The sequence below is a fragment of the Chiroxiphia lanceolata genome, chromosome 21 (genome assembly GCF_009829145.1).
Source record: "Chiroxiphia lanceolata isolate bChiLan1 chromosome 21, bChiLan1.pri, whole genome shotgun sequence".
Classification (NCBI taxonomy): Eukaryota; Metazoa; Chordata; class Aves; order Passeriformes; family Pipridae; genus Chiroxiphia; species Chiroxiphia lanceolata.
Window position 1 is genome coordinate 6,561,356 of NC_045657.1, and position 27,591 is coordinate 6,588,946.

The window sequence follows — 27,591 nt, forward strand, 5'->3', positions numbered from 1 at the left end:
CATGCAGCACAACTTTGTAGCCCAAACACAAACAGTTGGAAGCACAGTTCTTGCTCAGGGTTTTCTCTGTGGCTCCTTAAAGCTCCCGTACAAATTAACGTGTTCGTTCATTAGCTGCAACTCCCCAAAGCACCGAGCAAAGTTTGTGAGTTTAATTACTTTTTGCAGGAATCTGAGCACACAGAGCCTTCAACAGACGATTATAGTTCGTATTATTCATGCAGCTCTTTTTAATCCCTCTCTCTGCCAGGGCATGGTGGATAGATACTAAAATTGGAATCTGCTACTAAATTCCCAGCCCCATCCCGTGTGAGGTGTCTTGATCTTTGACAGAAAGTATTTTGCTGACAAAACAATTTAATTTCCTGAGAGTTGCCACACAAGTACGTCTGTCAGGAGGGCATGAGCTGCCAGGGTTGCTGTGCTCCGGTAGGGAGATATTTGCCAAAGTTACTTTTTACCCTGTTTATCTCTAAACCCCGAGTTGGGTTGGCTGTGTCACGCTCTGGGTGGTAAAAAATATGGAGACTTTCAAACAGAAACATGGAATATTTATATGGTTGCAGACATTTGTGGAAATATTAGTGGGAAAATCTAACCAACTAAAGTAAAACACCAGCAAAACTATTTTTAAATTAATTAAAAGGCTTGGATCCGTTTTTTTTTTTTTCAAACTGTGGAGGTTTTAATCCTCAAGCATGTATTTGGTCTATTTGAAGTTACTGTAGCTTCTTGTATCATAAACATTTTAGGGCCACATTCCTCTTTGTACACAGTCTGCTTCGTAAGAGACCCGGAGGGTTTGTCTGCGTATGGAAATTTATTGTTACATAGGAATGAATAATTCCTCTGCTGCAGCTGTGCAATCCCTCCTGCACAGCTTTCTGCCTTATAACCTGGATCTTAATGACTCCAGGACCACTCCTGCTCCTCCTGACATCCCCTTGTCCCATCCACGGGAGCTCCTCAGGTGTTGTGCCCCAGCTGTGCTGTGACATGGGGATCTCCCAGTGCAGGAGGAATATAAAGTTAATGAGAATCCATATTTTACTTTTTCATTTTTTTTTCCCTAATGTTTGCAGGGCTTTATCCTTTAGTCTCCCAAGACAGCTTTACACCTGTGAGTCTGACTTTTAAAGCACGTTTACTGGGGAATGAGCAGGTTCAAAGCTCCCCTGCACAGGTTACTGACTTGTTTAGCAACAAAAAGGAATAAAAACCAACAGAATTCCTCTTTGTGGAGAAGCTTTCAGGAACTCTTCAGTAACCAAATGCCTGTGTGTTCATTGCAGGTGCAGGGAAGGAATAAGAATAATCCCAGGGAGTGAAGCAGCCTGTGCATTTGGGGAGGGTCTGAGGGTGGGTTTGCTGAGGGAGAGGGGGGCTGTGAGCTGTGGTGGGGAGCGATGCCCCATCCCTTTGGAATGGCAGAAGTGTGACACTGTTAGGGCTGAGCTGGAGTTTGGCTGAAGTCCCAGCCCTGCCTTCTTAACACTGATGGAAAGTGCTTGTGGTGACCCCCAAGAGTTGGGACCTTGGCTGTGTGCTTCTTTCCGAGTGATAAGAGAGAGATTTAATCTGATTTAATTTTCCTCAACAAGTATGTTTAATCTTTTAATGACATTACAAGTGATGTATGAGCATTGAGAAATTCTTGTATTTTTTCCCCTTGTTGACCCATAAAAGCCTTTTATTGGAACAGCACAAGTGACTTGTGTAAAGCTCTTAACAGTATTAATGTGAATGCTGTTGTTCTCTTCACCACCAGCACACCTGACTCTGCAGTGCCCAGAGCTTGGTGGAGTCTATAAGTGCCCTGAATCTAGTGCACTCAGTAATAGGTGAATGCTAAATAGCAGAAGACACTCCTATATCTATATAAATTTTTTTTGGAGTAGGCAGAGATATTCTTCCTACCAGTCTGGCTTTGCATTGTAGCCTCAAGTGAGAGTAAATTACAGGTCTGAGCACTTTAATGCACCTTAGTGATGCAAGAGTTGACTATTATTTTGTGCTGAGTGCTGTCTAGATGGGAATGAGTCCTGGGACTTGGCAGAACACTTCTCTTTAGGAAGTCACAGTGCATCAGCTCATCTCTGATCCTGTTCTTGCAGGAGCTCTTAGCCCGTGGCAGATGTTCCTCAGCTCCCTGTGGGAGAGCTCAGCCAGGCTGTGCCCTCTCAGATCTGCTGCAGTCTGTGGGGGAAGGTTGGAGGCCAAAGCATCTTGCACTGGGATAACAGCAGCTCCTGCCCTCACAGCATCAGTGGGGTTGCATCCAAGTGAGGAGTGATGGAGTTGAACACAAATACCAGTCCAGGGCTAGACTGGCCCACACTGAGATGGTGCACTGTAGATGTGGAAGGAATGGGCTAGAGCTCAGTGAATTGTTTTACAAGGGCTGTGTTAAGTAGGACCTTCTCTTTTAACAATCAGCTCATGGATACTCTCGTTATCCCATGCTAGGACAGTACTGTCCTGACCTTCATCCCATTGCCCTTTTCATCCCATCAGTGGATTGTCCTTCTCAGGGGTAAGAGAAAGAGCCCGTTGAGAGGCAAGGGGGAAAGAAAGAGCAGTGGTGCAGCACAGCTGTGCCTTTGGCTGTAATAAGAGAAAATTCCCAGTGGAAAAAGCCGTGCCTAACTCTTTAAGGGGGATTTGTGGGTTTTGGGGGGAGGAACTTGAACCTCCACTGTCCCCGAGCAGTGGAAAAGAGGAGAAAATCAGAACTGCCAGCCTGGCTCAGGGCAAAGCTTCACCCATCCAAGACTGGCCAGAAGAAAATGCCAAGAGGGCAGGGCATAGTCCTGGCTTTTTGCAGCCAGCATTTCAGGGACTTTCCCATCAGGATGCTTATTCCAGATCCCTGTGTTTAACAGCTACCAGCAGACCTGTCCTCCGTGAGCTTTTCCAGTCCTCCTTTGAAGCCGTAGGTATTTCTGGCAGCCAGAACATCCCCTGACAATGAGTTCCACAATTTAATTACAAGGGGAAAGGAAATGACCTTGGATAGATTTTTAAACCTGCTGCCTGATCCCTTTATTCCTGTGTTGTCAGGAATATGGTGCCTGGAGAGGGATTGAGAAGGGGAAATGAGAGAGAAGGGAGAGAAGGTAGGGCTTGAATTTGGGAATGAAGTATGGGGTTGAGGGAGAGGGGGGGAAACTGCTGAATTAATCCCAAAACAGAGCCTTTCCAGCAATGGGATGCTGTTGTGTGCAGTGGATACAGTGGCTTCATCCTCCCTGTGGAAGTGAGTGGGATGTTGAGTTGAAGCTGGTTTTGGGAAGTCAGAGTGGTGTGAAGGGAGGTTGGGATAAACCCAGGGTAACTACAAACATTCTGTAATCAAGAAGGAGGTGTCTCCAGCCTTAGGGCTGGGCTTTGGGCTGCTCACCTTAGTGTGCAGGGGAGGGAGGGAGCAGGTGGGGACTTCTGGCTTTGCCCCTACCAGCAAATGATGGTGGAGTCCCCATCCCTGGAGGTGTTCGAGGAACAACTGGACGTGGAACTCTGGTCTGATTGACAAGGTTGTGATCGGTCAAAGGTGGGACTCTTGTGATCTTGGAGATCTTTTCCAGCCTTAATGATTCTGTGAAATGGCAGGAGATGCCCCTTACCTGGCATCATTCCTGCTGGTTTAAATCCAGCAGGATACTTGTTGGGTGTTTGGGAGGTGAGGTTCCTGCTGGTGTTGGCTGCAGTGCTGCCGTGGCTGTGATACCACCCAAACCCACAACAGCACCTCCAGGTTACATATATTATTTTTTTTCCTTCGTCTTCTCCACAGAACAGAGAATGTCTGTCTCCTTGGGGGTGCTTTTGCAGCAGGACAATAAATAGCATCCCTGGGACTTCCCTTGCTCTTACAACTGCACGTTCTTATAACAAAAAACGTGCATCTTGGATTTTTCCATACTGGTTCCCAGGGAGTAGGTGAGTTTGGTCAGGATTTACACTGTTTCAGGATGTCCCCAGCAAATGTGGTTTCACAGAGACCTTCGTGCTTTTCACAGTGTTGGCTTCTTTAGCCCTTTGTAAATATTTCACCTGTTTTTAAATTATTCATTCACTAAGTGGCTTGGAGGGGAGAAGGAATCACGCTTAAAATAAGTGTTAGGACCTAAAACACTGCAAAGCTGAAAGGATGTGAAAAAAATAATTTGAGAAAGGATTTTTACTCCGGAACAAACCCTGTTTAAGTACTGGGAGGGGATGGGAGATGAAGGAACGCGGTGTGATGATGGACCTGGTGCAGGCTGAGGTGTTGATGGGATTTGCAGAGTTGGGTTTTGCATTGGGGTAGGATTTGGAGGCTGAGGTCCATGCTGGGGGGGCTGGCACTGAGCTTGAGGTGGCCACACTGAGGGGTCACAGGGTACCTGCAAACCTGGAGGTTCTTGGTTGTGTCAGTGGTGCTTACAGCCATGGTGTGGATCTAATCAGTATCTATTCTCCAGTTTATTGGTAAACTATGACTTTTGCATAATAATAATTAATCAATTTGAGGTTGGGGTGACTGAAATTGCATATTAAATCTGTGTCCCACACAGTGCCCCTTGCTGTACCAAATGGGGAACCTTCCCTTTACTCCACCTGCCTCTGAGCAATGACAAGTGAAGGTTAAATGTTGTTCCTGAAGGGAGTGGTGTTTGGGTTGTTTGAAGGGGGAACATGTGGCAGTGACACGCAGTTTTATGGTGCCTCTATTCTGGCACCTCAGAACGTCACGGGGCTGTTAATTAATTAAAGCCTATCAATGCCATCACGAGCAAAGGTGGTGGGTTTTATCAGTGATAACCACGTGCTTTGAGCTGTTGTGTGGTGCTTTGTGGGGAGGGAAGGGGAACCTGGATGGTTTAGCAATGGGAAACAGGCAGAGACGAGCAGGGCTTGGAGGCCCTGGGGGTGGGTGAACACCCTGAGATGGGGAAACTGAGGCAGGGTGAGGGTGAGTCACTAGAGCAAGCTGGGAAAGTCAGAGCTTGGACTAGTGCCCCATCCCTGGGAGGTCTTTGCCCTTGGCTCCCCTTGCTGATGGTGTTATCCCAACCTGAACACAATACCTCCAGCTGTGGTTGAGCAACCTGGAGTGGGACAGTTCCGGGGTTCATCCACCCTCGTTCGTTCCTTTGTGTTCACAAAAGCTCTGAGCGAGGTGTTTTTTGAAGGTTACCTTCAAAAGCAAAACATTTGCTCGAGAAAACTGAATAAAGGCTCCAAAAAGCCAGGATATGGCCGGGAGCCAGGACAATGTTCCCTGATTTTCTTCTGTAGTGCTCATCATCTGTGCTGTGTTCCCAGAGTCCAGGGCAGATGTTCGTTATCTGGCTGAAGGACCGTTCTCGCCTTCTCGAGCCCGGCTGCTGTCGGGACAACAAAGTGCCTTTTAAATTAGGCCTCGGGTGTTCATAGTCTGGTACATCATCATGTCAAGCCTCGGCCTCGACGCTGTGCCAGGCGATGGATTTCAGTGCTGTGTCTGGATCTCCTTCCTCGTCTGCCCGACCTCGGGGGCTTCGGGGCGTTTTTGGAGTTGCATCAGCCGAGCGAACGTGTGAGCTGAGCTGGGTGCATTTGGGGTGGGTGGGGACCACATGTGATGCTGCTTCCCTGATGGGGACCACCATCCCTCCCCAGAGATCTCTGGGGTGGTTTGGGGGAGGCAACAGCCTCCCCCAAACAACCCTTTTGGGGCACATCTTCTGTATGTTGTGCCCCGTTGTACCTTATCACGCACTCGGGGGTGATTTTGCGGCCTCTACACCAGATGGGCTCAGTTCTGCGCCCCCATCACCAGCAGAATCAGCCTCCTCTGGCGCTGCCAAGGCAGCTGGAGCTGGACTTCCACCAGCCTCCCAACAAAAAGCTGCTTTTACCAGTGTTAGTTTGGATTATTGCAGCATTTCTTGCTCTCCTGAGGGGCCAGTGTTGCAGAGCTGGTTTGCTAGATGGAAAGGGCAGGAGCAGGGCAGTGCTTTCGAGTGGTCCCCATTGGCATGGGGGAGCTCTTCCTCATCACATCACTCCAGCAGGATGGCAGCACTTCCAATGGGAATTCAACTTGAATCACCTATAGCTTCCCAATGGAGCTTCAGCTCTCGACTGGAGTGTCGGGATGGTCTCGGGTGGCTCTGGCTGCGATGCTCCTGGAGCACAGGGGTGGTCTCCACACGGAGCAGCTCATCACCCTGTGTGGGACCTGCCCTCTGAGTGCCTCCCATGCCATTAGAAGGGGTATGCTGCTCGTTTTCTTGTCTTAATCAAATCTGGCAGGTCTAATGGCCCCGCACGTAATGAGCTTTGAAAGGGAAATTTGTTTTGATGCACGTTTGACAAACTCCAAAGTGCTTTTGCTCAACAAGTTATCATGGCATCTGTTGGCAGGGGGGAGCCCAAGTGCCCAAATCGATAAGGTTCTGGATAATTGAACTGGGAATTTGGTTCATTATGTGAAGTGGCTGCTGAAGTGGATAATTGCAGATCTTGAGGTGTTTGTCCTATTTGCTAGTTTGGATTGAAGGAAATGTCGGTGCAATTTCACAGGTGTATAGGGACAACATGACTTCTGGGGGGATCCTGTGATAGAGTAACAGAGCTAAATAACTCATATTTCTTTGTGTGTTGGAAGAAAATGGATGACAAGGAAAAGCTCTGGGGGGCTGTTTAACAACGAGGTGCTCCTGCACAATGCCTTTGTGGGGAGAGTGGGATCCTTCCCTCATGGCTCCTAGCATTCCTTGAAAACTCACTGCTGTGATGAGGAGACCTTATGACTTGTGTCTCCAAAGATACACTGAGGTCTTCAGTGTGGTCTGATTTCAGATTACTCACAGATTCATAAGTTTATCTTTATCTGGTCACTGGGTTTTTGGTGTGGCACCTGCTGAGGCCCTTTCCATTGGATTGGGGCACAACATCAGTGTTAAATAATCTGAAATACTTGTGCTGATACAGAGCATTAGTGCTGGGTCTTCTTAACATGATTTGAGCTTAAAATCAAGTTTTCTTGGGATGGGGACCCAGCCTCTCTCCTCTCCATGAAGTACCCTGAACACTGGCTCTTCTCAGGGAATAACAAACACCAGCAGTTGCGTAAAGCCCCTGATACTTTATGCACTATTTCTGCAAATAATCCTTGTTTATAATTCACTCTTGGCAGAGAAATACTTTAAATTATTAAGGCACTAAATATTTTGCAATGAAAGAAAGGAGATAAAGCTCTTGGCAGAAACAAATTGCCGGGGAGAGGGTTGTTCTCTTCAGTGCGTTTGGGGCTTTAAAGTATTATGAGAAATAACGTGTGGGGGGATTGGGAATTCATCACTTGATCAAAAGATTTGCTTCTCTCTTAAAAAAAGCAGCTGCTCAGTGTGTGCTTTCCAGAACCCCTGTAAATACAGAGTGTCCCCAAAGCAGAGATGTGGGTCCCCCTGCTCACCTGTTGTGGTTTAGGTGGTGGAGGTCTCTGTCTGCCCACAGCTCCACCCCCCCAGTTTTTAAAGCTGTTTTCATGTGCTCAGTGCTCCCTCGAGGGCAGATTTTCAGGGGATTCTGTATCCCTTCTTCAGGAATGGGAGATGCTGATTCCATTTTAATTGTGTTGGTGTGTGTCCTGCACCATAATGACCAGCCTGCTGGTGAAGCAGGGGTTTTCCAGTGATGTGAAATGGAGAATCTTATAATTAATGATTTTGCCACCTGTTGCTGATTTTATCCTTATATTACACAGCTAATGTGGTCCTGGAGTGATGGAACCAGACAGCCATGAGGGTGGATATGGGTGTATATACACACACAGACATTAGATACAGTTACATATATATATATATATAAAATATATGTATATTTTAGGTAGTTATACCTGTAATCTTCTAGCTCTTCTTTAGAGAGAAATTTGAAGAACGAACCATGGGGTTTCAAACCCCAGTGTGCTCCCAACATTTTTTTTTTTAATCATCTCAACATTTTAAAGCAAACATCATCCTTCCAGTGATGAAGTTTCCAACCTGGGGTGCACAAAGGGAGTGGTGAGGCCCTTGCACGAGTTGCCCAGAGAAGCTGGGGCTGCCCCATCCCTGGAAGTGTCCAAGGCCAAGTTGGATGGGGCTTGGAGCAACCTGGTCTGGTTGAAGGTGTCCCTGCCCACGGCGAGGGGATGGAACAAGATGAGCTTTAAGTTCTCTTCCAAGCCACCCTGTTTTGTGATTCTATTTGTTTCTTTTTCCCTTGCAGGAGATCTGTGCAACTGCAGCTCTGTGGGCAGTGTTGGAGTGTCCGAATGCAACCGCACGACGGGGCAGTGCCGGTGCCTCGCCGGGTACGCGGGGCTGCGCTGCCAGAGCTGTGCCCACGGATTCTACCTGGAGCAGGACACCCAGAGGTGCCAGCCCTGTGCCTGCAGCCCCACCGGCTCCAGCAGTGCCCAGTGTGACCAGTGAGTAAGGCCAGGCGTCCCTCCTGCGGGGCCCGTGCGCGTGGCGTTGGGATTTGGGGGGTATTTTGGGACTCGGGGTCAGGCAAGAATGGATCTTGTCATCTGGTGGGAGTATTTAGAAGAAAAATTAAAAAAAAAAAAAATAGCAGGAAGGAAGTTGGTCTTATAAAAATTCATGAAGATTATTCTTCCCCTTTCAAGGGCTGGATTAGAAAAATATCCGTAGCTGTGGCAAAAGCCCTGGCAGCCCCCAAGGGAGTTGACTTGCATTTCTGAGTCGCACGGAAGCAGAACCTCTCCTCTAATGCCTTGTGCATCCCATAGTCCCTGTCGGACAGCACGGCTTTCACGCCTCAGCTGGGTAGGGGAGGGGAGGCTGGGGTGGAGCACAGGGGCTTTGGAGAGGTTTATTTTGCGAAAGGATATTTATTATGCCGGGGGCAGGCAAAGCTTTGTGCTCTGCCCTTGCCGAGCCTCGGGATGGAAGCAGCAGACTGACCACAGAGTGGGCTCCTGCCTTGCCTGGTGTTTACAGTCACCGGGGCTGATGCTTCAAGCTCTTGTATAATGAATGTGTTCCTCTTCATTTCGCCTCACCCACCCTCACATCTTGCCTTTTAAAAGCTGGCACGCAATTATTTTTCCTCCAGCCGGTGATCTGTCGGCTGTCAGAGATTCGTGGCTGAGTTGGGGGGTGTCTCTGTGTCCCTGCAAGAACAGACTGAGCAGCAGCCTGACCCGTTGGGTCCCCAGCTCTTGCTCGCATGCAGCAGGCTGCAAGGTCTGTCCTTGGAGGAGATCCCAGCAAACCACCCTGCAGTGACTTCCAGCCTTCCCAGGCTCCTGCTGCCTTTCTGTCTTTTAGGGTTTGGTCTGGGCTCAGCGTGTGTGGAACACCTGCACTTCCCTGCCAAGGCTGGGGCTGAGTCAGAGTCGAAATGCTCTGCAGGGACATGCTGCCTGTAATTATTTTATACATTATCTTTTCCCAAACACCCAAGCCCTCTGTTGATGTCCTTCCTTTTTGTTTCAATGCTGCAGTTTTCTGCTTGCATAAGCTCTGAGAATTCAGAACTTAAAAGTAACACTCCAGTTGACTAGAGTGACCTTCTTACTAAAAAAGGTGGTTCTTGAGGGTGGAAAGTATGGAGTTTTTTGTTTGGTTTTTTTTTTTTTTAGTGGCTGTTTTGGGTTTGGGAAGATGTGCCTGGAAGCATCAGGGCTTGCCACAGAATTGAAAGTGCGAGTTTGGTCAGATCTACTGGAAAGGCAAATTGGGCAGAAAGGCAAATGGGGCAAATCTTGTCTTTGAGAGGTGGGAGAGGAGGGAAAGCGCTGCTGGAGCAACTGGGTTAACTGGGAGGGAGCATTCTTGTCCCAGCTCTGAGTCACTGGGCAGTGGGTGAAGCACGGACGTGTGTGATGTCTCTCTCCACGTTTCTCTGTGTGGGGCGAGCCAAGAAACGCCCTTGGGAACTTCAGGTGAGATGCTCTGAGTTGTGAAGGAGAATGAGGTGGAGTCGGAGCATGTAGTGAGCCATCACACCACACCCCAGCGTGTGTGCGCCCAGGAATGGCAGGGACCTCCCCAGCTTCTCCTCAGCACCATTTTACAGCCTTGAGGGATGTGGGAGATGCTCATTCTCAGCCATTTAGAAGAGACAGCACAGGGCAAAATGCAGAGGAAGATTTGGGGAGGGGGGATGTTGCTAACAGAGGTCGCTCTGTGTTTCTCTTCCCGGCTCAGTGGGGTTTGCTGCAGACAGAGATGACCTCTGGGTGTTTTTAAAAAGAGGAAAATTAGGTCAGTTGTCTGTGTTGTAGGGCTGGGGGCATCAGAATGGCTGCAAGATGGGCAGCCTTGTGCGTGGTGATGTGTATGGGAAAATGGAGTGGGGCACAAAGCCCGGTGGGGCAAATGCTCCCCTCGTTTCTGTTGTGTTAAAGTGGGACACTGGGGCTGGACACAGTTCCTGCCTGTGTGCTGCTGGGATGGGTGCAGGGATGCATCAGGGATGTGGGTCCCAGAGTGGGATATGCCCTGATGGGTGGGAGAACCTCTTCTGCATTGCAGTGTGAATCCAGGAATGAGATTTTTGACTCTGGTGCTGGAAACCCTGGGTGTCTGCTGTCGAGTCCCTGGAGGAGCGGCGCGTGTCCCTCCGGGCAATCCCTGCTCGGGATGAGGCACGCAGGCATTGCCCAACACCAGCAGCCAGCTACTGCTTTGTTGACATGAAAAATCCTGTAAGCTCCATTATTTATTTATTTAATTAGTGAAGCACCAGCCCAACTCCAGGTTGCACAAGTGAATTCCTGCGTGCTGCCCTCAGAGAGAAGCGGCTGCCGTTCAGATCAGTCTCCGGGTGAAACAGCGGCGTGATTTTTGGACTCTGACCCTTTTTGAGGGAGGCTGATTGGAGAGGCAAAGTGCCCGAAGGCCAAGCCCTCGGGGCACACAAAACATGCCTCATAGGTTTCAATCAGCTTGCCCAGCCTTTTGTAAAACTGCCTTTTAAAGCACCACCATATGATGATTATTAGTATTATTTCTCGGCACGCTCTCGGGCCGGCCAGATGGCAACCCAAGTCTGCTGTTTGTTAACTAGACCTCAAATGCAGACTGTCAAATAAAAATAAAAAGAAATCCCTTTCCCCAGGCACAGAGTTGATTTTGGGAGTGCACATTGACCTGACATGCTGTCGCTATGAATGGCCTCCATGGCTGCTAATCAAAGGTCTGTTTTGGTGGTGGTTTAAATTTGATTATCTGGGAAGATCCACTGAGATCCCCCTCTGGGATGGCAGGGTATTTCTGTGCTCTGGTTTGGGTGGGTTTTTTTGTTAGATGAAGAGCTGTGTGTGGTTGAAGCTGGAGCTCGCTGTGGGGCTGGAAGGAGTCCTGGGCTGCTCAGAGAGGGGGAGTGAGTTGTCCCTGTTGCGGTTAACGCCTAGAAACCTCAGATAAAACCACATTTCTCTGGGTTGGATGCTGTGCAGATGCTTGCTAAAGATAGCTGTGGCCTGGAAGTGTTCATAGTCCATAGAGGAAGGGTGGGGAATGAAGCTGAAGTTTCAAGGGCCATGGTCAAGGTCAGAGTAGTGGAGAATGAGGATGGTGACTCATGTTGGGTGCACGGGCTGAGCTGGAAGGGCTGTGCTCCTGCTGCAGAGCCCTGGGGACGGGGACAGGGAGGGGAGGGTGGCTGGTGGTGGCCCCAGCCCATGGTGATGTAGCTCCAACCAGGAGCTGCCCCCCCCAGTTGCATCTCACACCATCTTCTGGGCACCTGGAGTTGAAAGCTGAGTTGTCTCTGTGTCCTCTGAGGAAGGAGGAACCTCCCTCCTGGTGGAGGAGGCAAAGGTGAAGATGATGCTGCTGGAGAAGGTCGATGTGCCTGGGCTGCCCAGCCCAGATCTTCCAGCCTTGCAACCCTGGGCACTTATTTTTCCTTTTTACTTCATGTGAGCAGAGTCCTGTGCCTGAACTCTCATCTCCTGCTCCCCAGGGCTGGGCAGGGGGCCAAGCCAGAGGCAGCAAAGGTGGGTTGATGGTCTCCAGCCCCAGCAGCAGTGGGAGTGCTGGGGCTCATTGCAGTGTTTCTGGCCCTCTGTGCCCTGCACAGCTTTGCCCCGAATGCCACTCGTGTCCCCAGCTGAGTCATGGCACAGCAGCTGCTCCCTCAGCAGCCCTGGGATGTGCAGGCTGAGGGGGAAGAGGTTTGGTTTGAGAAAGCCTTTTAGTTTCACAGCTGTCGTGCCCCGGTGTGAGGAGCCTTGCGGGCACAGCTCCTTCAACACACACCAAAATAACTCTCCTGTGTAAACCTGTCGTCTGGCTGATGGATTTAAAGGAGCAGGATGAGGCCAGCCTGGATGAGGCAGCATGTGGTACCCTCCTGAGGAGCAGGAGACGTCAAATGACTCTGCAGTTTTTGATTTATTTATTTTTACCTCACTGCCAGCCCTGCCCTGTCCCCACATGGGGCTGTAAACACTGGCCAAGGGCAGCCCAGTGGTGTGGGGCCCTGGCAGCTCATCTGCTGAGTGCTGGTGTGGGGCTTCCCTGTGCTCCCAAGCAGGGAGAGAGAGGTGGGATGACCCTGATTTACCTCCTGCAAGTCATTCACCCCAGGCTTTCCCAGGGTAGGCCTTTGTGGCTTTGCTTTTCCTGCAGTTGTGGAGGCAGCAAGTTTAGCCCACGAGCAGCTGTCCCTGTGTGGGTGCTCTTGCACCCCAGGATTTGGGATGTGCATGGGGGAGTAGAGTTGTGAAGTGGAGATGGTGTTATGAGAAGCTGCTGTCTGGCAGAAGGGCTCAGCCTCAATTCCCCATTTCCCTGGGAGGTTTTGTGTTTTAAACTAACTTACCCTGGTTCTAGGAGAGACAACTTTTGGTGCACCATGACCTGTGCCAGTGTGCAAGAGGAGAGCTGTGGCTGCTGTGGGGTGTTTCAAGGATCACAGGATATTCTAAGTTGGAAGGGACCCACAAGGATCATCCAGTCCAACCCCTCACCCTGCACAGACACCCCAACAATCCTACCCTGTCTTTGAGAGCATTGTCCAAATGCTCCTTGAGCTCTGGCAGCTTTGGGGCCGTGCTCACTGCCCTGGGGAGACTGTTCAGTGCCCAGTCACTCTCTGGGGGAGGAATATTTTCCTAATATCCAACCTAAACCTCCCCTGGCATAGATTCACCTCGTGGTTTTACCTAAACCTGGGTTAACAATCTAAACTGGGTTAAAGTTTTTCCACTTCCTTAAAAAAGCTGCAGACTAAACACACATATTTGCTGCCATTGTCCCAAGTGAAAACAGATGATATTAAACTGAGATCTGTGGATTAGGTTGCTCCTTCTGCCTGTGCCTAAGTTTCCCCACAAGCAGAAGGGCGATGGGAAGCAGAGACTTGGAGGTGATGTGAGCTTTGGTTCCTGTGGGCTGAAGCCCACTGCCCAAGGGTGCAGTGCTCTGCTCCTGTGCTGTCTGAGCAGCTTTTCCTTACTGCTGGCTGTGGAGACAGCTCTGTGCTCCTGGTTCCTGCACGGTTTGTGCTGCAGGCTTGGCATAAATCATACGAGAGACAGCTCCTGTCACTCATTTCCATTGAGAAAAAAGAATAACATGCATATAAATGTCCAAGTGTTAATTCAGAGATGTTTTGCCCCCTCGAGGGGACATCATGTCCATTTAAAAAGAAAGAAGGCAGAGTGTCCCTGAGAGCATCTGTACATGGCTGTCCCCTGGAGCAGGGATGCTCAGAGGCTGAGCAGGGAGGGCAGTGACCATCCCTGTGTGCTGCCTTTGTGGTGGGATTCTGTGTGGAGAGGCTGATCTTGTGACCCCTGCTCATGGGGGTTTGCAAGAGCCTTGCTGGTGAGGGTAAGGTCAGCAGCTCTGGACAATGTGCTTTGTTGAGGCCTTTGAATAAGGGCTGGGGTTTCTGGGGGAGCTGGGCAGGGAGAGCCACGCGGTGGGATTGTGGAGCTGCTGGGACGTGGAAAGGTGCAAAGAGATCAAGGGGAGAGAAGCAGTAAGGAACACTGGTCCTGATGGTGTTGAGAGGCAGCCAGGTGGGTCACAGTCTGGAGGCACCTTGGGCATCATGTGGAGCAGAGTTTGATGTTGTTTGGTTAGTCAGGAAATGCAGATCCATTGAAATTCAAGGTTTTTGTGGAGCTCCACCAGCCTGCACAGGAAGGGTGCTCAAGGCTGTGGTTTGAGATCAGAGAAACCTCATGTTCCCAGGACTGCTGCCCATCCCAACCCCAGGAGGTTATTTGGGGGAAGCAATGGAGTTCTCATTTTGCATAGATAAAAACCTTCATTTTCTGTCTTTGAAGTGTCATCACACTTCTGAAATGTCTCTTCTTTGCGTGGGATCTGTATTTCCATTCTGCTGTACTTTAGCAGTCTGGTAAAACCACATTGGGCACTGCTCCCCTTTGGAGAGATGACCTTGGGAGCTCAAGTCCTTAAGGATTTGTCTTTAAAAAACCTCCAAAAAACCAGACAAAAAGGCACCTCTTTTTTCCCTTTAAAAAGGCTACTCTCCCCTTTATAGATCAGCTGAGCACAACTGGTGGCTCATTATCTCCCAGTAATGCCTTGTCAGCATCATTCTGCAGAGAACAGATCTTGTTTTGTAGCGGGAATTATTACATGTGGACGTCAGAAAAGCAGAAGAATACCCTGTTAGAGCCTATTTTTCTGCATGCTTTAATTATCTAAATCTCTCTCCTGTTTCAGCCTCTTGCATCCTTTACATCCAATTAGCTGTCCTCCCCTCTCCTTCCACAAACAGGTAAATTTTGTACCTGCACCCCTTTTTATTCGGTTGCAGACAGGGATAGGAAATGAATGAGTGACTGGACACAGCGGCAGGGAAAGGTGGATTGTTATCATCTCCCCTATGGTAATTGTGGCTTCTCAGAAATCCTGTTATTTTGTGGGTTTTCCAGCAGGCTTTGCCGTTCCTGTGTTGTTCTGTTGCAGACTTGCTGCTCTGGCAAGCACTGACTGCCCTCAAAAAAAAAAATATTGGCTCAACTATTTAAGCTCTTGTGGCTGGATTCTGGTTTGGGGTTGTTGCCCAGCCTGACTTCAGGCACTGCTTCAGCCTGTCTTCTGCTACTGCCTGAGCAGAGATCTGGGGGATGGAGGGACCACTGGTGTGTCCAGTAGGGACCAGCCCTGTTTCCCTGCCATCCTCATTGATGTGTCCTTCTCTGCATTGAGGTTTCCTGTTCCATCCCTGCATTGCCATGATCTCCAGGGCTTATTCTGGGAAACCAGGACACACCATCTGGGGTTGAAATTTTGCAGCGAGTGAGGCTTTTGTTGCTCTTCCTTATGGAAACCATAATGGACCCCATCCAGCCTCGCTCTCCAGGACCATCAGGCCCATTGCTTCGTCCCTCCCCAGCCCCCTTGGTCCTGGTGGGTGGTGCCGGGAGGGCCCCGGAGGAGGCAGCACAGCCCCGGGGCTGGAGATTCCCGGCTTTCCCTGGCGGGGGAGCCGGGGCTGTGGAGGCGGCGGTGGCCAGACAAGGTGGCCCTTTGACATTCACAGAGTGGCCTTTCAGAGCTGTGAAGTGTCCCTGCTCAGCCGAGGGCTGCCACACAAACAGACGCCGTCCCCCGGCACGGAGCGAGGAATGCGGCGCACAATGGGCACAGTGTTGGCCCCCATAAAGCCCCACTTCTTCTGCCCTCCACAAAGGGGCTCTGAGTGGGGGCTCAGCCCTGGCCCCACTGACCCTCCCACGGAGCTGCTTTGGCTGCCAGGGCTTTGGTTTGAGCCGAGGGAGCGGGGAGGAGAAACCCAACGTGGGGCTTTTTCCTGCTCTCCCCTTCCCCACGTGCTGATGTTCAGATGAAGTGACCTGAAGGAAGATCAGCTCATGCATTAGAAGGGTTCATGGTTTCCTCAGGATGAGAGGACACGGCCTCAAGCTGCACCAGGGGAGGTTCAGGTTGGACATCAAGAAGAATTTTTTCATGGAAAGGGTGTTCAGGCACTGGAAGGGGCTGCCCAGGGAGGTTTGGAGTCCCCATCCCTGGAGGTGTTCAGGGAATGACTGGAAGTGGCTCTCAGTGCTCTGGGCTGGGTGACAAGGTGGGAGTCGGTCACAGGTCGGACTTGATGATCTTGGAGACTTTTCCAACCTAAATAATTCTTTGATTGAGTGTTAACAGTGTTGGTTTTCCACCAAAGTGTCTTGGAGCATTTAGCTTTCAAATGTTAACTTTTCCACGCAACCCAGGAAAATATAAGAGAGATTCATCCCCTGGCTGCTGTCAGACATCACAGAAAATCAGCACTAAAGGAGCCAAGCTCGCTGGAAGAACACACCATTTTTAGAGACATCCCTTCTGAATCCTCCTAATCTTGTGCCGAATCCTTTTGTCTTATCCCATCAAAGTGTGACAAAGCCTTTTCATGGGGGTTGTTTTACAGATGCTCGTAGCTCAACGCGATTTTCCTCATTCATACGCTGTTGCTGCTGTTAATTGTGTCTGTTCCAGGAACACCTCCGGGCCCTGCTGGGATGAATGATGGGCATAGCTGTCATTGAAGGTTTCCAAGGGAAAGGGGAGGGGATGGGATGCAGAAGAAGCTGGAGATGCCACCAGGCTGGGGAATGGCCCCTCACCATCTCTCCTGGGGCTGGTCCTGGTTGGTGCTGAGGTGTGGGGTGTGTAGGTGTTCTCTGTGCTTCAGGGAGAAGATGATAAATGTATTTGGCGAAACTGTTCTTCAAAGCTGGGGGGGGTTTGCAGGGCTCATTCACAGGGTTTGGGACCAATGGAAGCTCCCTCCTTGTCTGACTCTGTCCCAAAATCTTACCAGTCTGTTATGTTTTAAAAGTAAAGGCACAAAAGCTTGGTGCTGTGCTGTTTCTGCTGGCTCTGACATTGTCAGGCAGTCCTTGGGCTGTGACTGGGATCTGGGCATCCAGGATTTTCTGGTGTCTGGGAAAATATTCAAAATTAATTTCTCCCTTCCCTCCTCCTTGGGGAAAAAAAAAAAGGAAGAAAATAGATGATTGAAGCTTGCTAAGGGTTTTCTGTTACACCATTAACTATGCACAGCTTGTCTCCCAACAGCCCCTAAGGCCATGGTCCTTTATCCTCCCATCCATCTTGTGCCTGTCATGTCCCAGTTAAAGTCAGGATGTTTCTGTGGAGGAGGAGTGGAGACCCCTTGCAGATGTGACTGCACATTGTGGGCTGTCTCAGACCACAGATATTTTAATGCTTTGTTTCCCTTGTGATGAGGCCTTGAGCTCCTGCAGTCTGTGCTGAGCAGTGCAAGGCGAAGGCACTGCCCAAGCTCCCAGGTGGAGCCTGTCCCTTCAGTGTGTCCTTCCCTGGCCATCAGACCTGTAAAATCCCACCATGGGGAATGCTTGGTTGCCACTGGTGGCACAAATCACTTGGTGAGTGATGGGATTTCCCACATCCTGTGGCTGTTTCCCTTTAGGGGACTGGAGGGGCCCTCTGGGGAGTGGAAGTGAAACCAGACAGCTTTTGCAGGCATATTTTGGGGTGTAGGCTGTTCCCTGGCCCAATATTTTGCTTTTATTTACAACCCTTTGCCCCGTATCTGCGGGACACAGGCTGCATCCACAGGGTGGCTGCATCCTAGTCCAGCCCCAGGCTGTCTCCCTGCAGGGACAGCTGCTCCCAAGGCATAACATGGAGCCTGAGGGATGAGGGGGATCAGATGCAACTCCCCCTTGCCTTGGGGGGGGGTCCCAAACCTGGTGTGTAGCCCCCACTCCTGGAGGGTCAGGTCATTCCATGCTGGATCCCAGCCTTGCACGTGGTCTGTCCCTGCCAAGCAACAATCACTGCTGGCTCCTTCTGCCAGTGTCTCGTGTGCTGGTGATGGTTTTAATCATGAGGAGACTTGTATAAAGTTGATGGATGATGTGCTGGTGATTCACACTACCTACACGGTCTCTAAAGTAAGTATATTCATAAAAATCTAATAGAAGCCAAAGCTGGCAGGCGACTTTGGTTACTGGAAGTCTGGTTTTGTCCCAACACATCCTTCTATCAATTCTTTTTCAAGTGCTAAAAATTGGCTTGGATGATTGGAGTTAATCATCATCTGAAATGGAGTTGAGCAATTGATGTTGCTGCATCAAAATGTTTCCCTCTTCCCTTGCCCCTCCTTCCCCCCACTTCCCCCAAAAAAGAAATTCCTGGCTGATACTCAAAATCCAGTTCAGTTCTTGCTGTGCAAGTATTAAACTGTGGGTCTTTTCTTTCAGATTTCTGGATTTTTATGGGCACAATTGGTCTGTTAACAGGATTTTTTTTTTTTTGTGGTTTCAATGCATTTATATCATTGACCTTTGCTTTAAAAAGTGTCTGACAGTCTTTGCTGGGCTGGAGCTATAAAAAGGAGTGTTGTAAGGGGGCTTTATTCTATGGAAGCAATGACCACAGGCAAAGCTTTATATTTGCTGAGTGATTTAATTCTTGCACATGCAGGACTTGGCTCTTTGCCATGTGTAACATGTTGAAAAAAGGTCTGCTTGAGAGGCATTCAAACCAAACTTTCCAAAACAGTCTTTTTTACTTCTTCAGAAAAAAATAAAACAGCTTTCTTTCCTGTTATTTTTAAGCTAACAAGTAAAACCAAGGGACTCTGCCCCAAAATGCTGCATTGAGCTCTAGCAGGGTCATTGGGGGAATAAACCTCCTTTAATGAAATGAAGTGGGAGTCTGGATGGAAGGGGGCCAGCCAGGAGGAAGAGGAGGGTGTCATTAAGATAAAGGCCTCATCAGGGACAGGAGGGAGTAAAACTGAGCTCCCTGGACTGCAGGAGGAAGCCAGGGAGGGTGAAGATGATCCAGCTCTAATGCCTGGTCCTCCAAAACCCTGCTCAGGGGGTGCATCTCCGAAAGATTCATTTTCAGGCTAAATATCATATTTTCCTTCCCATATCAGTTACTTTTCCCTGCTTGGCTCTGCCTGTGCCCTGCCCTCTTACAGGAATATCTGTGCAGTAGCAGTCAGAAGCAAATAAAAACAAGCTGCTTTTTGTTTGCGCTTATTTTAAACATTGTGACAACGTTTGGATTAATGTCGGGTCTTGTGAAAAGCTCTTTAAAAGTCAAACATACTGAGCTGCTTACCAGCATCCCTTTGAATCCTGCATCTGCCTGCTGCCCTTCCAGATAATGGTCTGGAGAGCAAGGAGACATCATATTTCTTTTTCCTTCTTGTAATCAGACCGTTACATACGCCTGAGGTTTCAGATTCTGGAACTATTTAGTTGTGTAGCCACTTGGGCTGAGGTCCCTGTTTTGGTGTTTCCTCTTCCTTTGGCAAGCAAACAAACAAGAGAAATATTAAATTATGCTGATTTCTAACAGAAGCAACGTCTTCTCCCAAACATTGCAATCTACTGCATTTTAATTAAAAACAACACATCAACAGTGCATCAAGCCTCTATTAGTTTTAATCAGCAGATTCTTCTGGAGGCTTTTAGAGGTGAATTGTGCCTTGCTCACTATTCAGCTGGAGGAGAGGGGGAACAATGGATGAGCTTTGTGCAGGCACAGCGAGCCTTGAAATACTGAATTTAAAAGGTATTTCAAAGGTGTTTAAAAAGTGTTTGAATAGGGTGGAGGTTATAAAGGGGAGAGCCAAAAGGAGGGAGATCCAGCAGCGTGCAGGGATGTCTGATGGTGGTACCTGCCTCGTGTGCAGATAAATCCACCACCTGGAGGAGACCAAATCCTGTTTATTTGGGTTGCTGTCCTGGTTCCCTGTGCAGCAGGCAGGGCTGAGGTTCTCTGCAGGTCACCCCAGGGCTCTCAGACACGTGGAGAGGCACTCAGTGCTCCCTGCCCCTCGGCTCAGGCGTTGGCTGTTCCCCGTGTGCAGGTGGGATGAGCCGCTGCCGTGCCCAGGGCTTGATGGGAAAGAGCATTTCATCCATTCCTGTGATTCCTGGGAGAGCTGAGCTAAATGCTGCCAGGGTGGAAAGTCGCTTATGAAAGCGAAGGGTTTGAAGCCTCTGTGTGGAGAGAGTGGCTTGGAAAGCCAAAGGAATGAGGGTAACCTTTGCTTTTTATAGCTCCTGGTATTTGTTTGCTCGTGGCAGCCACCAGCAATGCCCTCTGTGTTCGCTGTGCAGGGCTCCACCCTCCTGCAGTCACACTGTGCCCAAGTAAACAGCTTCTCTCTGGGGTCAGCTGGAGTGGAAACCTTCTCTGGGGAAGGGAAAACCCTCTCTTGTACTTCCCTGACCCTGCTGGGTAGCAGAAGTCAACTGGAGAGAGGCTTTGCCCTCTCTCCATCCATGGAGGTGTTGTGTGGAAGGGATAAATGGGGTCATGGAGGGGAAGTGGAGGGAGTGCAGGTGGCTGACACCTGCCCTGGCTGGAACCCGAGCGAGACACCTGAGATCCTGTGCCAGCTCCCCGGGGGAGCTGGTGGAGCAGGTGGTGAGCAGGGAATTGTCTGTTCACCCGAAAATCTGGGAGGTGCTGCTCGGCAGTGGTGTGGAGGGGAGGTCATTGTCCACGTGGGTGCTCTGCTGTTGTTCAGGCACAGTGACCACGGGTGTCCCAGAGTCCTGCAGGACCCGGGGCTGGTGCCTGGTGGAGCAGGGACTGGAGAGGGGCTGTTGGAGCATCTGCTGGGGCTGATGCAACGGGGTGGCTTTGGGCCAGAGCTTTCTAGAATGAGCCGTGATTTCTGGTGCCCAGCTGGAAATTGCTGTTGGGGCAACTGGCTTGGCAGAGACTCGGCCTTTCTTGAACTTCCCATCACTTTTTGGAATCGGTTGCTCGTGGGTTTCATGTGCTGCTTCCAGCAGAAAGGAGGAAAAAGAGGGAAGGAAGTCCAAAACCCTGCCCGTGGGTTTATACCTTGGATGACTTCCAGTACAGCCAGGTTTCAGTGTTTGTTTTTCCCTCTGCAGCTCTGGGAAGTGCCAGTGTAAGGTGGGTGTCACGGCCCTGAAGTGTGACCAGTGCAGTGACGGATATTACAGGTTTAATGAAACCACGTGTGAGCCCTGTCAGTGCAACAACCACTCCCAGACCTGCAACAGCTCAACAGGTGAGTGCAGGGGCTGCAGACTTCACCTGTCTCCTTCTCTCTGGGTTTTGCTGTTTGCTTTCACACACCTCTGCTCTTCTCCCCTTCATCTACATCTTTATGCCTTGAGTACCCAAAATTTTTACCTTAAAACTGAAGTGGAAATGAAGGGCAAGGATGGAGCTGGTCCTCTTTGAAGGAAGGCAATAAAGGCTGTGTGTTTTACCCCAGGCTGCAATGCAGAGCCTTAATTCAGCAGTCTGTATCGAAAATCAGGGCTCTATTGTTCTCTGCACTTACATAAACACAAAACATGAACTTTTTAAGAGCTTTTGTTTAACTGCTGTTTACCTGGAAACATATACTGTACTGGCACTGACGTAAGGGGACATTTTGCTACAGATAGCAGGGTTAGAGCTGGAAAAAACTGGCAGCTCCTAATTAATATTGCCCACTTCTTATAAATTGACCGTTTTCATTTTCCTAGATCGTTTCTTTGACTGTCTCTCACTCAGATGTTGATGAAGTGCAAATGTTGAGGCACCTGTGCTTGAACAGCTTATGGGAGGGCAGGGGGGAGCCTAATCACTTTCCCATCTCCACTGGAAGGACAGATCCCAGGGGAGAGATGTTATGTGATTGCCTGTGCAACCCTCACTTCAGCCACAGGACTCACTTAAAAATCCAAATTCTCATCCAAACTTCCAGCTGAAATGTGGTTCTGTGATATTTATCCAGGAGCTTAGAAAGGGATAATAATTCAAAGTAATGTTGCAGGGTTTTTGTGTAGCTGGCAGAGAGGCAGAGCCCATCAAATGAGGTGTTTCTGGGCAGTTTCTGCCCCAGTGTTCCCTCCTGGGCTGTGTGTTGGCAGCAGAGGAACAGGCAGCTGCAGTGCTGGTGCCCCGATCCCGCTCAGCGTTAGCGGTGGGTGCTGGATCTGTGCTCCCTGAGGATGAATTACTGCATTTCCCTGAGGATGAATTACTGCATTCTCTCCTCTACTGAGCTCAATGTGCTTATGTCCTACCAGCATTGATGGATATAAGACTGTCCCTAAAGCTGTGCACACATCAGCTGTGTTACTGATTTGGAGCTGGGTGTGTGGGTTTTGTGAAGGAGGAGGATAATCTGCTCTTCCTTTTTTTTCCCCATCAATGTTCTCCCTGCTTTTGATTTATGAAACAAAACCCAAAGAAAACCCAGCACAGACCTTGTCCCTGGGATGGGGCTGTTCAGGCAGCCTTTCTGCTGCTGCTGCCCATCGCTGCCCATGGCATTGCAATGAAAACCCCTCATTTTGGTTAATGACCTTTTGTTGATTTGACAAAAATATTATCTTTTTTTTTTAAATTTTCCTCCATCTGGGGGTGGGGGAACCCAACAAAACCAGAACAGAGAACAGTCAATTAAAGATTAGATTTGATACTTAATAAATAAGGAGAACACTCAGCTTGCTTTAGAGACTGCACTCTGTGTGACCTCCCCAGCTTTACATCGACTCTATGTAGTCTTTGTCAAATTTTCAAGTTTTTTTTTTCCCATTAATGCTGTACTTTGGGCTCCCTCTGCCGGCTCTGCAGCTGGTTCCTGCTTGGCATTGCTCTGTCCGGGAGGAATATTCAAAATTACTGGGCATAAATAAATAAACTGGGCAGCGAGAGCTCCCCAGGCGACAGCACTTCCTCCGACACGACCCTTGCACCCCGTGGTGTGTCTGTGCAATCAGGTGGGTTGGTTCTTCCCAGCTGGGGTACTGTGAGGTCTGATCCTTCCTGAGGGCATTATTGGGATGAGAAGTGCTATTAATTATTAAGGCTTTCCACAGCGATACCTGATGGCAGGCCTGTGCGTGCTCTGCAGGGCTGAGCAATGTGCTGACTCATGGAAACGCAGCCATTTTGCAGGGCTGGGGGGGGTGAATGTGAGTGATTTCTGCCCATGGGAAAGGCACTGGTCCTGAAATGACCAGGACTGTACAGACAACGCAGATGTGATTCCAGATTTATGCCCCCATTGATGCCTGTGGAGGACAGTCCAAGGCACCTGTGCTGTGGCCGGGAAAATGAACTTCCCGTGAGTTGCCCTGTCCTAGGAATCCATCCTGCTGGAACAGCTGATCAGGGTTTGCTGCTGGAGAAACCGAGCCCAGCAGATAATTTTCCCCTCTAACCCTGACATCTCTCCCACAAAAACCACTGGCTCGTGTCTGACAGGCTGCTGAGGGAAGAGCAAACAGTGGGTGGGAGCTGACGCCGAGCAAGTGTCTGTAGTCATCGGGGTGCTGTCAGTGCCCTGCTGGGGGTGAATCAGCTGCTTCCTGGGTTTGCTTCCTGCCCTCAGCACAGGGATTGGCTGCAAGGACACTCCAGGCTGGCTCAGGGATGCTCAGCTGCAGAGTCATCGCTGTGGAAAGAGAGGAGCAGGAGCCATGCAGTGTGTTGGGCTTGTGAGGGAGCCAAACTGTTCCGATATTAATAAGAAATATTGTTGTGGGATTTTTAACAGCCAGCATTAACATAAATCAGGATTTTTTCCTGTGGTTGGTGTTGATATGAGACTTTTCCATCCCCCAGCAGCGCTGCTGGATCAGCTCAGTGAATCTGGGCTCTCACATGAGGTGAATATGCTGCTCTGTGCCACCCTGCTTTACAGAAGGGGGCTGTTGCCTTTGCAGAGCGTGGTACTGAGATTTAATCACACAAGCTTCCCTCAGCTCCCTGCCACCTCACTGAGGAGCTGGCTGAATTACAGCATGTTCCTGGTGATGGATAGGCTTTGGATAGAGGCTGTGCTTTCGTAACTAGGGAGATTTTTCTTCTCTGGCCACAGTGGTATCAAAATGCAATTTGGAGGCCATTAGGACACAGCCTCTGCTGAGACACGGCACGTCAACTTTCTGATTCAGGGGCTTCCCCAGGAAGGGGAGGTGGCTCATGTGAGCCCCCAGTTCTCCTCTGTTTCTCTGGGAAGGTCAGTGACTCGCTGCTGCCTTCTCCTGTGTTGGGGATGGAGAAGCTGGAGCCACACTGGTGGGATGGAGCAGCCTGTCCCCAAAGCAGGATGGTGGCACACCCTTACCCCTCACCACCAGCTCTGGGGTGTAGGAAGAGGCTGCGCACAAAAAAACCTGAAGACATAAACCTGAGGGACCCCTTGTGGGGGTGGGAGACTTGAAGCTTCAAAATTCCATCTCACTGGTACAAAGGCAAACTGAAATTCCTTTCCTTGAGGAGAGTTTAACATTGGTAGGCCCTGTTTACCTGCAGTGACCTTTCAGTGATGAGCTGTGGGGCCTCTCTTCTGGGGCCACCTGCTTTTTCACATGATCTGTGTATGTGGAGCGAGGGGATGAGCATCAGAAGGTCATAAGAGGCGAGGATCATGTTTTGGCCAGAGGGCATCCCAACCCACCTGTGAGCTCCGATAATTGAGAGCGCTCCACGCGGATTCTTGCTCCAAATGTTCTGCTCCAGTTCCTGCTGCTGAACCATTGCCTGTGCTCCTCTCCCTTCCCCAGGCACCTGCCTGAACTGCCAGGAGAACACCGAGGGGGACCACTGTGAGCTCTGCAAGAAGGGTTTCTACCGCAGCTCCCATCCTACCCACGCCTGTCAGCGCTGCCCCTGCTCCACCGTGGCATCCACCGGCACCTGCCGCTTACGTGAGCCTTTTCTTTTGCTCTAATTCCTCACAATGAACGTTGCTCTCTTCTATTAAACTGCCCCTCAGAGTGCATCAGCCTTTGAATCTCCTGTTTGTGGGCACCTTGTGGAAGTAGCTCCTGCTGTGATGTGTCCCTGGTGCTTGTGCTGCCTCTTGTGAGAGCAACTGTGCAGCGGAGGGAACGTAGAATTGTAAAATCACATCAGCTGGCTTAGGTTGGAAGGGATCTTAAAAGTCTGGGTCTAACTCCCATTGTGTTGCTGCAGCCTGCTCTGAAACACGTGCAGAATTTTGCAGAGAGAAACTGCTGAGCCTGTGGCAGCCAGGAGAGGTGCCCAGCAGTGCCATGTAGCCATGTAGCCATCCATACCTCTGAGCCTGCTTCTGAACATCTCCATGGGACTCCAAGTAGAGATTCCCCAATGTAACCGAGAGAAGTCATGGCTGTAATAATCATATGTATAACTTTTTTTGATACTTCCTTAATCAGTTTTGCAATCAAGGCACTTCTGGCTTCTTATAGGCCAAAAAGTTCTTGCAGATGACAAGCATTCCCAATATAGTTCCAGCTGTTCTCTGAAATTGCCTGTTTGAGACGGAAATATTCAGGAGTAATGATCTCTTTCCTTAGCAACGTGCTGAGAGTGCTCTGTGAGGCTGGTGCAAGGCATAAAGCTGCTTTTCCCCCTAGGAACAGAGAAAAACTGCTGCAGTTCAAAAATTGTGTTTCCAGCTCAAAAACTAGAGTTTGGTTAATACTTAGGCGCTGCTGATTTTTGTCAGAGTGCCTTGTGGGAAAAATCCCCGTGCCTCTTGCGAGGGGCTGCGGCACATCCCTGCTTTCCTTCCTGTGTCCCCCAGAGCCTGGCGAGACCGTGCCGAGGTGTGACCAGTGTACAACGGGCTACACGGGCCTCAACTGCAACCAGTGTGACAAGGGCTACTACAACTCCGACAGCATCTGCGTGAGCTGCAACTGCAACGGGAACGTGGACCCGGCGCGTTCCCCCAGCGTGTGCCGGCCCGACAGCGGGGAGTGCATCGGCTGCCTCTACCACACCGCCGGCTTCCACTGCGAGCGCTGCGAGGAGGGCTACACCAGGGACCCCGAGGGCAGCAACTGCACCAGGAAAGGTAAAACAGACCTCCTCGGGTCTGTCAAAGCCCCCTGTGCAGCTTGGAGAGGGAGTAGCGGTGGTTGTTCGCGTTGGTTTAGGTTTATCCGGCCTGTGGTGAAGGGAAGAAAGTTGGATGTTTGTAACGTGTTGGTGCCTACTGGCCTTGAAGTGTGGTCTGATTCCAGACTGTGGCAGGCACTGTTAGTGAACAAGCTGGAAAAGAAAACCCTCTTTGCAGTGAATTTAAATGTAGGTTTTCAGACTTCCATTGCTTGATGTCGTCATCATGGCTGGGCTTCGCGAACGAAGATTTGGGATGTCGTAGTGCCCCGTGAACTGTCCTTACTGACTGTTCCATTCCATAGCACTGGCTGGTTCCCTAGGAAGGCTGTTCTTAATGTTATCACTCTTCACGCCCTGCAAACAAGAGCTTGGCCCAACTTTAGGTATCCTGTGTTTTTTTTCTTTCTAAATGGGGAAGCCAAAGCTCAGAAAGGTGAGATCCAAACTTTCAGAGAGAGTCAACACCAGAGTTCGCTGGTAGCAGTTCTGGGGGTCTCATCAGTCTCCAGTCCATTGTTTATACCATTTCAGATGCAAACTCTAGTTCTTAAAGGGGCTGCTGCACAGCAGGAGAGCTTGAACTAAAGTGAAAGAAAATGATTCTGAAGTTGCTCCTTCAGTGTTTGTCTGGAGGTTGGTCCTTACATTGGATCTTCAGCTCCATTAATGGAAATATTACTGGTGTGATGTATTAGATGAGGGAACCCAGAGTGCAAGGAAGTGTCTGGGCATAAATTCGGCCTTATCACCGACAGAGATTCAATTCAGATCTTCCATCAGGAGCTAATGTAGTTTTTTAGTCCCGTGCTGCTCTCTGGACATGTAATCACAGAGTCCTTCCGTGCTCAGGGAGGTGATCAATACAGCAAAGTTGGAGGCTCATTAGCTGTAACAGTGCTGTCATGCAGCTGGAAACAGCACTTTTGCATCAGCTCATCCATTACCTCCCTGCACAGCTCTGGCTTTGTGCAAAGATCCACATGACCTTGCTCCATTAAAATCCATATACATGGCTTTGCTTGTGTACTTGTAGCTTTCACCATTCGGTTTTACTTAAATGGCATTGTTATAGGCAGTCCCTGATGTGGGGGAAGACTGTCGCCTTTCACAGGGACTGGGACATGCTCTTTGAGCTCTCCTCTTTCCCTGACACTTGTTTTTCCCCTTTTTTATTAAGCAGTTAAAAATGTGTGTGGTTTCTCTCCTGTTTCTTACACACAAATTGCCTAAAAATTGACATGCTGAGGTACTGAGCATTGACTAGTTTTTAGGTTAAGATTTTCCTAAACCACGAGTGCATCGGAGTGGCCTGGTTCTGAGGGGCTTCTGGAGTGAAATCATCACCCAAGTTGTGTTTCAGTGATGGCAGCTGAAACGAGACAGCAGGTTCTGCACAGCCTGGGCAAAGCTAAACCCGACCCTGGGTACCCACAGAGCCTTAAACCCGACCAAGATTCTGATGGTTTCAAGGCTGATAGAGAGAATACTCCAAGGACGTGCGGGGTGACTAAAGTCAGTGTTTCCAGCCCCAGAGGGGATGGTGTTCCTGCTGCCATGGTGAGGCAGAGCAAGGACTCAGTGGTGCAGTGTGGCTCTGTGCCACCCGGGAGCTGGCGCGTGGGCTCCCGCCGGAGCTCACTCCTTGCAGGAGGCAGCAGAAGCTTTGCCGAGCTGGCATCTCAATCAAGCAGCTGGATGTGATGCTCATGTCAAAGCTGCCAAAGCAGCCCATTGA

General features: G+C 49.8%; 1 protein-coding gene across 1 annotated transcript in view; it reads left to right on the forward strand.

Moving 5' to 3' along the window:
• The window catches only part of MEGF9 (multiple EGF like domains 9), a 50,364-nt gene that overhangs the window by 15,831 nt on the left and 6,942 nt on the right, over positions 1-27,591 (forward strand). Inside the window, exons 3-6 of the mRNA XM_032708669.1 lie at positions 8,239-8,440; positions 20,891-21,030; positions 24,530-24,673; positions 25,537-25,809. Coding sequence (XP_032564560.1) covers positions 8,239-8,440; positions 20,891-21,030; positions 24,530-24,673; positions 25,537-25,809 — 759 coding nt within the window. The remainder of the gene's footprint in view (positions 1-8,238; positions 8,441-20,890; positions 21,031-24,529; positions 24,674-25,536; positions 25,810-27,591) is intronic.